The sequence below is a fragment of the Camarhynchus parvulus genome, chromosome Z (genome assembly GCF_901933205.1).
Source record: "Camarhynchus parvulus chromosome Z, STF_HiC, whole genome shotgun sequence".
NCBI classification, from domain to species: domain Eukaryota; kingdom Metazoa; phylum Chordata; class Aves; order Passeriformes; family Thraupidae; genus Camarhynchus; species Camarhynchus parvulus.
Window position 1 is genome coordinate 27522107 of NC_044601.1, and position 14248 is coordinate 27536354.

Consider the following 14248-nt stretch of genomic DNA (forward strand, 5'->3'; position numbering starts at 1 on the left):
TAAAATATTCTATCCTAAAAGGATCTCCTAAACTACTTATCATTCTCCTAAAAAGAAGTAGATTTCTTACCTGAAAAATCTGCAAATTAGCAGTGATTTAGATAGTGGGGATAATTAAGCGTATGTTCACTAATATTGTCAGGAAGTAGCATGTAGTGATTTGATTCTTGATGCTGAAAAAATTAAATATTACAGAGATGTCAAAGAGTATACACTTTTTGGAGGCATCTTTTTTGAAATATGTTGAATTTCTCACTGTGTGTTTTCCTTCAGCATCACTAGCGTTGTTTATATCAGATAACAAAGTGACATTGTCAGTTGTTATATGACACTACCAAGACTTTGAACACAAATTATAAGACTAGGTCAACACATGAATTTTTTGGTCATGTAGCTACAGTTTGTGTTTATGGCAATACGACTGTCTTGTTGATTATCAACCCTAAGTCAGTTCAAGCATAATCAGAGATTTTTCGGTGAAGATTCCACACTCCCTTCCAACTAGACAAAAGAGAAGTATTAAAAAAATTATGCTATTTTTACCTCTCAACAAAATATTTCCTTTACTAGAATATTATTGGCTACCTTAGAGAATATTTATTAGATGGTGTTTAATAATTTTTGGTGTGGACAAGAATGGTTCACATAGCAAATGGTGAACAAATCAAACAAATAAAGTTAAATAATAAAAATTCTGTTTATTTATATTGCTCACAAAAGTACTTTAGCATATGGCATATTCATGTTCATTATGTAGCCACACAGAAGAATGCATGCAAAAAGCTAATTTTGTTTTTTAAATGGCTTGAAGAGTATTAGTAATTTTTTCTGAAGTCACTGACATGACATTTCACTATACATTTGAAAAGTTCTCTATTGTAAACTGTTATAAAAGCATAATAAATTTACATCTCTGTATATGAATTATGTATGTGTAAAGATAAACCACTATGAATTACATATTCAAAAATTAAAATTCCAAATCACAAGTAGTGAAACAGTAGTAGACACAATTGCCTTTAATTCATTAATTTTAATTCATTAATTGTCAGTTACAGAAGGTATTATCTGGTCAATTTAGAAAATATTAGGAAGATAATATAGGAAGATCAAGAAATTAAAACCATATCAAATTCAGAGCAATTATGATTGTGTATTAAAGAAAGATAAAATGAAGGTCTAGATTATTCATTGTTCTGGTTTGTGGGTTTTTTCAGTGTCCGTAAAATATAACTGTAACCAGCATCACTTTGGTGATAAGTATAATGAATTAAGTATCTCCTGTGCAGCACAGCCAGATGGTTTTTTAAAATATTAAGGCATTTTACCTAACAGTGAACACAAACACTGGCTTTAAGGATATTTTTGTACTGGGGTGGACTTGAATGAAAAGCATGCTTAATGCAGAGATACTCCACCTACAGCACCATGGTCAAAAAGTTGACTGAAAAGCATGTTAGATGCAGAAAAATATGTTGAATCAGTACATTTTATTTTCTGTATCACTAATTATTTCTAAAACAAGCTTTTGTATATATATATACATAACTATATATGTATCTATCTTTCAAGCATTTCATTGCATTTTTGTGTAATCAGAGAAACCATTAAAGGAGTATTTTGAAGACAACATCATCATCATCATCATCATCATTATTATTATTATTATTATTATTATTTAGATTTTTAGTGAAGTTTTGTTACCTATCTCATTATTCATTCCAAATATCAAATATCAAAAGCCATGATAAACAAATTTGGAAAGAATTATAAGTTATGCATACTTGAGACTAGTGCTCTAGAAAGTGGGGTTTTTTAAATGCTTCAATAATTGTGTTTAATAACAATCCATCTTTTCTTAACAGTATGTTGACAGAAGTTAAAAGTATTGAAATTAAAATAAAAGGTATGCATAACATTCGGTATGCATTTGGGAGAAGAAGTGCTCACAGTATGGACACAAAGCCTCGTCTTTCTGAGAGAATCTAACAAATAGGGATTAGCGGTACTTAAAAAGTTACATTTTCCTTGGCCTGATATGTTGGGATGTTGAGTTAGTCTGAGGCTGCACTTAGCGTTAACTTGTGACAAGTGTGTTAAGAAGTGTGACAAGTTAAAGCACTAGCCATATGAATCTCAGAGAGACAAATCTTCTTGCCACAGCATTAATATGCAGAGGTGCCACTGTTTATGGGTGTATAAGGGATGATAGCAACAAATGTAGAATCAGGCAGACCAACAAACTTGGTTGTGTGCCTGTTCTTGACATTCCAAGTACCTTGACCATGAGTTAAATTCAATTGACTATAGGCTTAGCAAAACCATTTTTGTCTTAAAAATTCCTGTCAATGAAAAATATGTAACAGAAATTGCACATATGAAGAAACAGAGCAGAAAAATTCAACCATACAATTAGCTTAAACATCTCATAGTAGTTTTGTATTTCAAGTCACATATCTGACTGGAACTTGTAACCTAGTGCAGAAAAGCAGATAAAAAATTTTTTGATGTGCAGGTCTTTCATTGTCAAAACAATCCCTGTGGAAAATTACGGTTTTGAAGAGAATAATTATAATTTTCATACTGCCTGGATTTTGCATTAGGTAGGGGCATTTGCTGGCCTACTGAGAACTTGCAAGCGCATCCCTATTTCTTTCCTATATAATATGACCTAAAGCCCTTTGTACTAAAAATGCCAGTTCATATTCCTAAGCATATGGCTTGAAATGAAATAAAATATGATATGTGTGTGTTCAGAAAAGACTTTGTTTCAAAGGCTGCTGACCAGATATTTTCTTTCATGTTTAATAATTCTCTTTTCTCATGAGTGCCATTTTTCACACTAGATATTTCTTCAAAAGTATCATGAGTGTGTTTATATGAGCAATGTATCTCTTTTGGAATACTTAAATGCTTATGAAATATTTTCTTTGCTTCAAAGCTAGCAGGAGTTGGGGGGCTTGAAATCAAAATCAATTGAAAAAATCAGAATTGACTGCACTTGTTCAAAGTATTTACAGCTGCTCATCTGAGGTGCATTTTGCAAATGTTGATGGGAAAGATGTATGCCATCTAAAGGGTATCTGAATTTAAAAGTTAAAGTTGCAGTATCAACACTTCATAGCACCAGTAAATGAAAATAGTCCTTACCTATATCTCAAGTTTAGTGCAATGATAATTAGGTATTTCTCCCTTGTGTAATACATACAACACACACATATATGTTCTATTTTGGAAGTCTTTTATGTTTATTGATTTGTTTTCTGAGCATGTTCAATTCAAAGACAAAGCACTCAGAAATTATAGCTCCAAAAAAAAGGAGAAAGACTACAGAGAGCAACTGTGGTTTTCTGATGGACTTTTTTGCTTTTCTTTCCAGGTGACTTTTACAAAGAGGAAATTTGGGTTAATGAAGAAGGCTTATGAGCTTAGTGTTCTGTGTGACTGTGAGATTGCTCTAATCATCTTCAACAGCACCAACAAACTGTTCCAGTATGCCAGCACTGATATGGACAAAGTGTTGCTGAAATATACGGAGTATAATGAGCCACATGAGAGCCGAACAAATTCAGATATTGTTGAGGTAAGAGTTTGTGTTTTGCTCTGAGATGGAGGTGGTCCAAGTAGGTTGTATCTTCAAGTGACATAGCAGCAGGAGAGCAGAACAAGACAGTGGTGTATTAGCTTGAGCATTGGAGGTGACAAAGGCAAAGCTGCAGGAAATCCACATCTTTTATGAGCATTTTATCCTTCTGAGTCTTGCAGAAACTTCTGCAAAGGGATTTCTGGCTCCCTGTTTTCCAGGTTTCTGTGCTGCTTTGTCACTTTGTTGCATTAATCCTCTCCATGCCTTGACCACTACCTACCAGCTGAATCTCTTGTTTGTCTCCTAGTCTCTTCCAGGGACAAGCTCTCCAGAAGACATTGCATACTTTGTCTCCACAATCAAAAATTTATAATATTGTCTGTCCAGGAGGAATTAAGAATGCATTGTAAAAGATGTGGAAGAAGACTTAGAAGCATTTGTTGGTGGAATTTGACTGCTTTTCTTAGCTTTTTGATTGTTTACAGAGGGTGTCTAATAAAATGCAAAAGAAAAGTTAATTTACAATCTACACAGTAAAAATATATCAGCTACTCACACAGAATATTGTTACCACAATATAATAGTGACAGTATCAATGCAATACTGTCAGAATGCTAGAAACAGTCTTTAATTTTTTTACAATTATAAGGAGCAATTTTTCTTTACGATTACTGAAAATTATTAATTTAAATTTAAAATTTTAAAATTTAAGTTTCTAATAGTCATAGAAAAGTCAGTGTATGTTGCAATCACATTTGGATTCAAGCTATGCAAAATACATAGAGCCTTCAATGACTTGTTGTTATAAAAAAAGCACTCATATCTTAGACAGATATCTCAAAAATGGGTTATATGACCTATACAACTTCTGTTCTTAAAGCACATGGCTGATCTAATGGTATCAATTAAAAGCATAATAGAAGGATGATTACCTATCTTAAGGGTCAGTGAAAGTTTAATCCTGAATATGTTGATGTATATGCTTAGTTTACTCCAGATCTTTATAAAGTTAGTTTCAGATTTTTTAATTATCTGGATGTTGTCTGAAATACAACTTTGATACTTCTGGAATCTTCACCAGGGTTAGTCATGTGTTTGAGACTAGAATGTAAGTTAGTGAGTTATTTATACATAAAATATTTAAAAGGTTAAAAAGTTCTGCATAATTAAGATTATTAAACTTGTTATAGAGTGACAGTCACACCACCTTAGATGGGCGTAGACTACAAACAGGAATATATATCACTTCTCTGTCTATCCTTATGTCAACATCTAGGAAGTTACTGTTTTGCTTCACTCCTCATTTCCCTCAGATTCTGCCCCCCATTAGAAGAGGGTGAGGTTCTGACAGCAGAAAAAAATTATATGAGTTAAGACTAGAAGGAAAGTGCATAATTTCTTCCTCCTCTCCATAATTTCTTTTCCTCTCTTACTTCAGATCCTTTGTATATACATGAGGCCTTTCTTGACCCCTAGATTTGGGAAGTCCAAAAGAATTCAAATTCTATGCCCAAAATTAAGTCCTCTCCTCTTTTAGTGGCAAAAGGCCAGAATATTCTTGGCAGAAGAGTTTCCTGTGATATCTTTTCTTCTTCCTACAGGCTTTTGTGTGGAAATAGGTGGAAATACACTGAGGGATTTATTGCTTGCTTTACAATGAATGAATACTTTTTATCATAAGGACTATGGTTTTCCAAGGATCTTGAATGAAAACTTAAAATTTCAAATAATGTTGAAATTTTCAGAAAAACAAGTCACTGCATCAGCAAAATCCCTTTCTGCATAAATAGCAGGCCAATTTGGATAGGTAGATCAGCAGTTTTGCATGCAGATGTGTAATTTTCTGTCTATACCCGAAGTTTGGTGGGCAGCTCTTTTCACTTTTCTAAAAGGAACAACATAAAAATGGATAATTTAAATAAATGTTGCTTAAATTGAACAATAGACATAAAACATCAAATGAAGCAAAAGCTCAGTCAGCTCTGAGTTTGACTTTCTGCTATATTTTTCCATGTTCTGCCTATAACATAAAATACCATTAGTGATATGGTGTTATATCAGTACTGGTAGAGTTTGAGAATCCAAGGAGTCCTTCTCCAGTGTGTAGGTTTTGAACAAGAATTCCATATTGTCATACCTTAAATGGATAATGAACATCACACTTACAAGTTCAGTAGAGGATAGAGCTTTGATATATGCCTTGACTCTTAGTGTAGTTTGGGTATATTTTCAGGTACAGGATATAAATCTGCCGCACAATTAAGCATTTTAATTGATCAGTTAAACTGATCAATTACACATTGCACATATTTTCATGTTAGGGGTCCATCTTCTTTTCCATTTCAGACTGCTAGATTTCACACGTAAAAGTTTTTAATCTTGTCTTCTAGAGCAATCAGCAGCTGAGAAGAAGACAATGTTATTAAATCTGAGCATTTTCAACTAAATGTCTATTCAATAACTGTATTTCAGCAGAAGACAAGGCCACAGCTGTGCTTATAGATTTCTGCACAACATTCAAGAGAGAAATCTTTTTTAGGCAGACCGATGAAAATTTGAAATATAACTGTCAACCATATAAAGGTTTCAATTTAGTATCCAATTTCTGTTCACATTCAGCATAATATTAACTATTTAGTCACTTTTGAGTTGTGGTAGAACTGTTTTATCAGTTATTAAAATGAGGTGTAAGTTCTTTGAACTATCTATATTCGAAGGAAATTAAAAGAGCGGCTCTCTAATATGTAGTTAATTACTTTTAAATTAAACCACTGCTATTCAAATACAAAAATTATATAATTTTTCATGCAGATCTGGCTAAAGCTGTTAATTTTATTAAGCAAATGTTTTCAATATAATTACTGGGATTAATTATATTTATCATTTATGAAAAAGTAAGTCTTCGGGCCATAACTTATTAATTAAACTAACATCTAAAGAAGAAAACATGATCATATATCTAACAAACACCACACTGTTTTTTAACAGACAATTGGTTCCACCCAACTTAGAGATAGATTATATCAATAAATCTATCTTGATAAAAAAATTGAATGCTAGTAGTTAGAGAATTGTAAAGGCCAGTTACTGCTGTTGTTTGAAGTTTTCTGGTTTAATGATTTAAAATAGCTCTTATTTTCCTTACATATGTAGAAATTTTATTTATTTGCAATAAATATAACTGAGATGATGTTTCCATTTGCTTCATCAAAATGAAGTTGATTAACATGCTATTTAACATATCTGAGTTTTCAGGTCACAAAAATTGTCTACAAGGTGAATGTGTTTCAGCTAAGACCCAGTAAATATGCCTACAACATACAAGGGCAAATAAAAGTCAATATGTACTCATGAAGGAGAAAATATATGCATTTTACACTCACATTTATTCATTTCAAGCAACAGTGACAATTATTGTGCATGGAGATATGAATTAACTCTGGGAAACAAACAAACGAAAAAAAAAAGGCAACAAAACAAAATCAATTAAACAAAAAAGGTACATTCTGAAATTTCTGTTTAGCATTAACTGGATTCTTAAATTTGAAGCCATTATGTCCTCACCCACCAAACTATTCATACCATGGTCATTCATTCAATTTTCTTTCAGTTAAAAAGTGAGATTATTTGAGGATTTAGTGATTATTTTAAGGAATAGCAGAAACTTTGGTGAGTTCATTCAATACAGAGGAGAAATATAACATTTCATCTTTATGCCAACCTCCAAGTATGTATGTAAATTCCAACAATAATTTATACAGCATAATTGTCTAAGACTATGCAATAACTTACTTTTGGCAATAAGGAAATGGAAAAGAAAAAAATGACAGCATTTTACAACAGTCAGGTGCATGCATTATGTATTCTTTGGATTTATTAGAAATGAGGCCGGATCCTTTCCTTGTTTCTATAAAACAGAAATGGGTGTATTTATTTTACTTACTTATTTTAGTGATATCTCAACTTATTTTAGTGATATCCCACTGCCACACTGCTGTGATTAACAAGAATCCAGTTCTGTAACACTGTAAGCTCACTACTTAGGAGTGAGCCTCAGACGGAAGGGGACAGATTTCAGAGCAGGAATATGGGGAAATGTTTTGCTGCAAATATAATTAAAATTCTAACTATTCTATAGAAATCTGTTGTGATTCTTTGTCTAAGCCATCAAGCTATTGCTGATTTAAGGTGGAACTTCCTGCCTATTTTCTATCTCATCGGCCCTTTTTCCTTCTCATTTCTTTCATGTCAAAGCATCAGCTACTGTTTTAGCTTTAGAAGACCTCTAGTGAGTTTTCATTGACTATTCATTGCGCTTCAGTTTCTGGTATACTAAGTTTAATACGCTGAGCCTTGCTCTGTGTGCACATAAACCATTCCTCCACAAATCACTCGCTACTTTATCTTTTATCTCTTTTTAAACCCCCAATCCATTAATTTATTTGACCCTGCTGCTTTTATTGTCTCTCTTTCTCCACCTGACTTCTTTTCATCTGCTGATTCAGTGGTCACTACCTTTAGTTCAAGTTCCCTTGCTAGGTTAGCCCTTTCAAATTCACCCCTATCCTACATTTTCAGGCACACATGCATCCATCTCCTCAGCTCCCCCTTACCACACCACTAATCACTAGTAGAGGAAAAAGCAAACCACAGACTTCATTTATCTTTCACTTTGCTGACTGAGGTTCTATGTCATGAATGCTAATCATCCACCAAATATTAAGATATTTACCTTAATAACATTAAATGGAGATAAAACCTCCATTACCTTACAAAAAATTCTTCCATCAGCTTAGTGTCTTCTGAAATATCTCTTATTACCTGTTTTTTGATCTTTCTTTTTCCAGTACATGTCTTCAACTTCTCCTTTATTTCTCTCTCTCTCTCTCATTTTCTTTTAACCAAGTGTTAGAAGGATTCATGGTCCTCAACATGGATTTTTACATATAGGAAGATATCAGCTCCTGCAATATACTGGCATATCTTTCTGCTTCAATAAAACCTTAACCTCATCTGGCTTTTTGTCTATACATTGTCTTACTCTGTTAGGGACTGATTTTCCATTACACTTGGTGGTCCTCCATCCTCTTTTGCCTCCTCTTTCTCATGGAAATTAGGTAAGTTTGCAAAACTTGGATTGGGTCAACTCTTGCTTTTAGTGATAGTGAAGACTTCATCAAGAATTAATCTGAAGTATTCTAAGGAGTAAATTATTTTAGGGATATTGTGATGGGGTTGCAGGTTTCCCAGGGAAAAACAAAACAAAACAAACAAAGATAAGTAGTTCTAATTTGCAATATGTCACATTTTTAATTTTTACATTATAGATTCTTTTTCATGGATAATAAGCATCTAGCATTGTCCTTTTAACTTGTTTTGCACAGATGTTCATTCTCTAGCAACTACTAGTGAATTGACCTTCCACAGAGTATCTTTCCCTTTCCAGTGGACTTCTGTATTTGGTGAGGGAGAGCAGTCTTAACATAGCAGAAGAAATGTGTGGCATTTGCAGTTGCATTTTCCCCTAAGAGGAAAAAGTGAGGTCCTGAACATGTGAAATTCTGCCTGCAGATTGCTCATCCTTTGTGTTTTACAACACACAGAGATCCTCAAAGACCTTAACATTAAGGTAACAAGGAACAAAGTAATAACAAGACCTACAGGGCAGTGGAATTCAGATTTTTTTTATTGTGTGCTTTTTTGCTGGTAAAAAAAACCATTGTTACTCTGGAAAAAAAAAAGTGTCTAATGAAAACATACAATTAGTGATGTCAATTCAGTCTTCCACAGATTTGTAGAAAAGCTAGTTTGAACTGAAAATCCAGTTGTTTTAGTATGACCAGCCACAATGTGTTAATTGGCATACTTTTAAATCTCCTTGAGAGACATGAGTTCAAACTTAGTACAGCTTCAGTTCAGAAGGCTGGAGTTGATGAGAATGGCAGTCAGGTGGCCATGGACAGTATTTGTGCCAGAGAGGAATGCCACAGTCCTGTTTTGCTTATGGTCTTAGTGCACATTATCCCATCAATCCTTACAGATGTACTGTGGATTCTATAGCACATTAGGTTTAGTCACTTGATGTGACAGTTCTGAATGAGATAAAGAGAAAAGAAATTTTCTTCTGTCAATTATTTCTAAAGGTCACAGAGCTAATGACTAGCTAGGGGGTTAATTAGATTGTAAAAACCTCTTCATATCAATTAAGACTCTTATCTGTATAATCATAGTAAATAAACCCATACAACTCTCTAAATGCTCTCTTTTTAGGAAAAGTAAGGCAACTGTTGTAGCTTGTTTAGTGTAATAAGTGTATTTTCTTCTCTTGTCATCATAACACAATATTGCATATAAACAAGCTGTGAAATAGACATCAATCAGCTCTTGAGCTGCTGAAGTCAGGGGATTTCTTTCAGCTACTGTGGGCTGAAGACCTGGGACAGTATGGAAAGTAAGCCTGTATGTAAGAAAGATTATTCAGGGTGATCTAAAGACAGTGCAGTGTATTGGATACTGCCCTGGACTAGGACTCATGAGACTTCGGTTTTATTAATAGCTTTGTCAAATACTGTTTTGTGACCTTGGATAAGTCATATTTCCTCTTAATGCTTTGGTTTCACTATCTTTGAAATGGGGATAGCATTATTGATTTCCTTTGTAAATTGGTTGAAGACCGGTTGCTAAAACACCAGCTAGTGGTACCAGTCTCACAGGACAGACACTTGAAAAGAGTCAACTGGCCAAAAATTTCCTTTGGATGATTATTTAGGCTTTTTAAATGCCTTTGTCTTTTTTCATTTTTAGAAAATACAAACCCAACCATTATTGCCATCATGTATGACAGAACCAAAGGACTGAATGCAAGATCTTCAGCATTTTTCCTTTGGTCTTTGTTTGCCGATTTGAAGTTGAACACAATTTGAAAAATGTGTTTGTAAATTAATGTTCTCATGTGAGTTTTTTCTGTGTTTTTTTCTAAGTGTGACTAGTTAAAAAAATCCCAGAGGTAAAAATATCTTGGTTTCAAAAGTTTTACAAGTCTGTACATTTTATCAATCTTGATTTCATTTTTTAAAGTAATTGCTTTAGAAATGCATCTTTCCTAAACAAAAGCTGACATTCTTATCTAATTTTATTATTCCATGAATTTGAGATTCATGTAAATAGTAGCGCAGAAAAACTTCAAAGCTGGAAAACTGTATACGACAATTCTATTCTATCCAAAGTAGTCCCTCAATGGAACTGCTGTTCCAGTCAGTGAGAGTGTCCAAAGTAGTCCTTCTACTGCACTCATTACGTAGCATTTTATTCCCTTCCTCCCACTTTTCCTCATGAGAGTTTTGACTCTTCATATCCCAGGCTATTTTCAAGCTCTCCTTGATAATTCTGCATCTCCTTGTTACTCTGCATTTAATAAGTCAGAGACTTTAGTTGCTATGCAATCTAGAAAAAGAAAAGTAGAGGATTTCTTATATTTCAAATTAATTCAGTACATGAAAAAATGCAGCAACGGGAAAGTTGCACAATTAATTTTCTCATTTTGCTTTATCTCAAAAAAATCCAGAAAACTTTTCATTATCATTTATTTCGGCAAGGATTTGGTTAACATGAAACATAGCTTGTAATCCTAATGTATCTCAAATGAAAGAAAAGACACTCACCTAAGAGCTACTTTTCCATATGTGGAACAAGAGAGAAGGGACAGAAAAAAATAAAATAGATCCAAGGTTAATTATTCTGAAGCATGTGATAGATGAGAAGCTTCTTTTGAGTGTATTTAGGAGGCAATCTGGATGTCCTGTTTTAGCTTTCTTGAGGATCATGTAATTTTTTTTATTGTTTTGTAATAGTTTTTAAAATATTTTAATAACTCAGTAAATTTTTTGGATGAATTGTTGCAAAATGCTAAAATGATGAAAGTGAAAAATATGTGCAGAATATAAACATGTTTCCGATTTTTAATTTTTCCTTTTTTTGCCAAACTGGAATTCTAAAGCTGTATTTCTTAGAGCAAGGTCTACTTCACAGAGCACTCTTTCTTTCTTCAAAATGTTATATATCTGGCTAAGGAACTGGAAATATCTCACATGTCTGTGTAACATTCTCAGACCTTAATAGCTCCAAAGTTTTATCCCAATCCAGTCACTGAGAAACATTCTTTGCTTTTGTAATCACTGTTTCACATAGTAACAGCTTGTTGTATTTTGGTCTGTTTGCCAGAGGGCAGGTTTATTTTTAAATCCCTGCACTCTGAATTTTCTTTATTTTTCCAAGATTGGAAGCAGCTGAAATGCCTGAAGTTACAGGTTGAAGGGCTTGCTTCACAATATGAGATGGGAAACCTCATTCCCTCCTCCCTGTGTTTCTCTTTTTTTAAAAATTTTTTCCTAACAATGTGTCTTAACTGCTATTTGTCTAAAAATAGAGCACTGTCTCACTAAAAATAGCTTGCCAGTCAGTCTTGCCAAGGAAAATGGAGAGGAATAGGCGTGGAATAGAAGGGTGAGTAATCCAGCTCTATTAATTCACTGATCCCTTTGAGAATGCAGGAGATGATAAAGTACCCTCAAAAAACCACAGGCCTGACTTGCTCTCTTCAGACTCCTAGGTGCCAATAAATATTTTAGCCCAAGGATACACTTTATTTTCCACATGGATCATAAACACTTTCTAAAATACAAGGCTTTGTTTCACAGAAACTAACTTACTGTCAAAAACAGCTGACTTTCCCAAGGTCCATTTTTTTACATTCCACATGTTTTTTAATTTATTTTAAGACAAGCAATGACTGCAGTGTTCTGTCAAGAATTACCATGAAATGTCACATATCTCGCGTGGATGAATGAAACAAGTAGCTGCTTTTCAATGATTTCATGTGCCCTCAAAATGCCACATATCAGTAAGAAAGAAAAATTTATTAGTCTGACTCAGAGCAGTAAATATTAATTGGTAGACATTATTTATTTCACTGAAAAATTAAATCTTAGCTGCAGAGCATTTCTGCAGATATATACATTTTTTAATCTGTAATTGTTCTGAAACTCAAATTTCACCAAAAGTCTGTGAAAAATTGGAATAGAAAAGGATCTAATTTACTCAAAAATAAACCTGATGAGAAGCCTGCAAAGCAGGAACTTTTCACTTGAAAAGCTGTCAAATTAGAGAAAGTCAATCTTCTTCTGTATTGCAGTATTTCAAATCCATTGCAGTATTGCATTGTGAGATATCAGTAGTACTGTGGAGCAGAAGAAACACCAGAAAGGGCTGAGCATGTTATTTAAAACAAGAATGTGTGTTGTTCTGTACAGAATCTTTTGCATTTTGTTTTTCGTGGTTTTTTTTAACCTGAGTAACCTGGTCAAACACAGCAACAGGGTGTGGAAATGTCAGTGCAGTTCACAGGGTTATTTGAGCCTGAGTATTGTTTTGTTCAGTTCCTGTAATGCTGCTTGTGATAAGATTCTGGAGACAAAGGATGATAATTGATGGAAACGGACTTAAATCACTCTAAAAAGAATCAAGGCCCTTGTATTTGCGTACATCAACTCTACCGGTCTCCCTCCACTTGTAAAAGCATTTTGTCTTCTTGCATGTTGGCCCCCTCTGCTCTTTGTAATGGAGGCATGCCACAAGTGATTCCTTTATGCAGTACACAGGGTGTTATTGTGTCTGCGTGGTGTATTAGTAACTACCAAGGCTGAATTCTACTATTGTATCTTCACTTCAAGCACAGAAAAATAGGATACACTACGCTGCATTACCATTTTCAACCTAGATAGTGAGTTACTTACAGCTGTGTTCCAGACACAAAGGCTTTTGTGACCAGCCCATTTTTAATTTTCATCATTAAAATATCCCTGTTTTGTAAAACAAACACAAAATGTGGTTGTTTACCCAGATTTGTACGCAGTAGTGATAATGACAAATGTAAAAATACTACATATTCTCTTTTCTCACAACTATCTTTAATACAAATTACTGACCTTGCCCTCTTTTCCACCCAAGACTTTTTGTATCATTGGGTTCCCATAAGCTCTTGACTGTTCTTTGTTAAATCAGTATCGAAGATTATGCAACACTGAGTTTCTAGCAAAATCAGTTACGTGGTGCATGATTCTTCATATGCTTACACATGAACATGGGGTTTTTTGATATGCAAATGTTTCCAAATGTGGGGTCTAAGCTACCACTCATCAGGTTAAAAGAGCCTTATATTGGCAAAAGTCAAAAAATTCTCCTACGCAAAGCCCAGTATTCAGGTTTTATTAGGTCCCTGATTAAAGCCTAGAGATGTCAATGTGTGTTCTGACAAAATTCACATCTGCCTTGTTACTGTTTCTAACACAGACAAAACTTTCTACAGATCCTGCCTCTTTTTGTAGTAAGCAATACTAGAATAGGTCTTATTTTTTAAAATAAATAAGACTTATTTATGGAAGATTTATGGAAGTCATCTTTCAGACATTGAAACTTCTCACAAGAAGAAAATTGAATGCTCCTGCAAATCTCTGCAGAATCATGGCTCTTTTTTTGAGGCAGTCCCAGTGTCAGTACAGGTGACAGAGCTGGACCCCCAATAGTTCATACTATGAGTAACACTTATATCTATACTCAGAAGTAAAACTCCCTGTCAGAGTAGTGAATTCCCTGAGAAACAACAGC

General features: G+C 33.9%; 1 protein-coding gene across 15 annotated transcripts in view; it reads left to right on the forward strand.

Annotated features, from left to right (window-relative positions):
* Positions 1–14248, forward strand: part of MEF2C (myocyte enhancer factor 2C) — a 134609-nt gene that overhangs the window by 66615 nt on the left and 53746 nt on the right. For all 15 annotated transcript variants that reach the window (XM_030969027.1, XM_030969026.1, XM_030969037.1 and 12 more), the window contains one exon: positions 3380–3583. In XM_030969027.1, coding sequence (XP_030824887.1) covers positions 3380–3583 — 204 coding nt within the window. The remainder of the gene's footprint in view (positions 1–3379; positions 3584–14248) is intronic.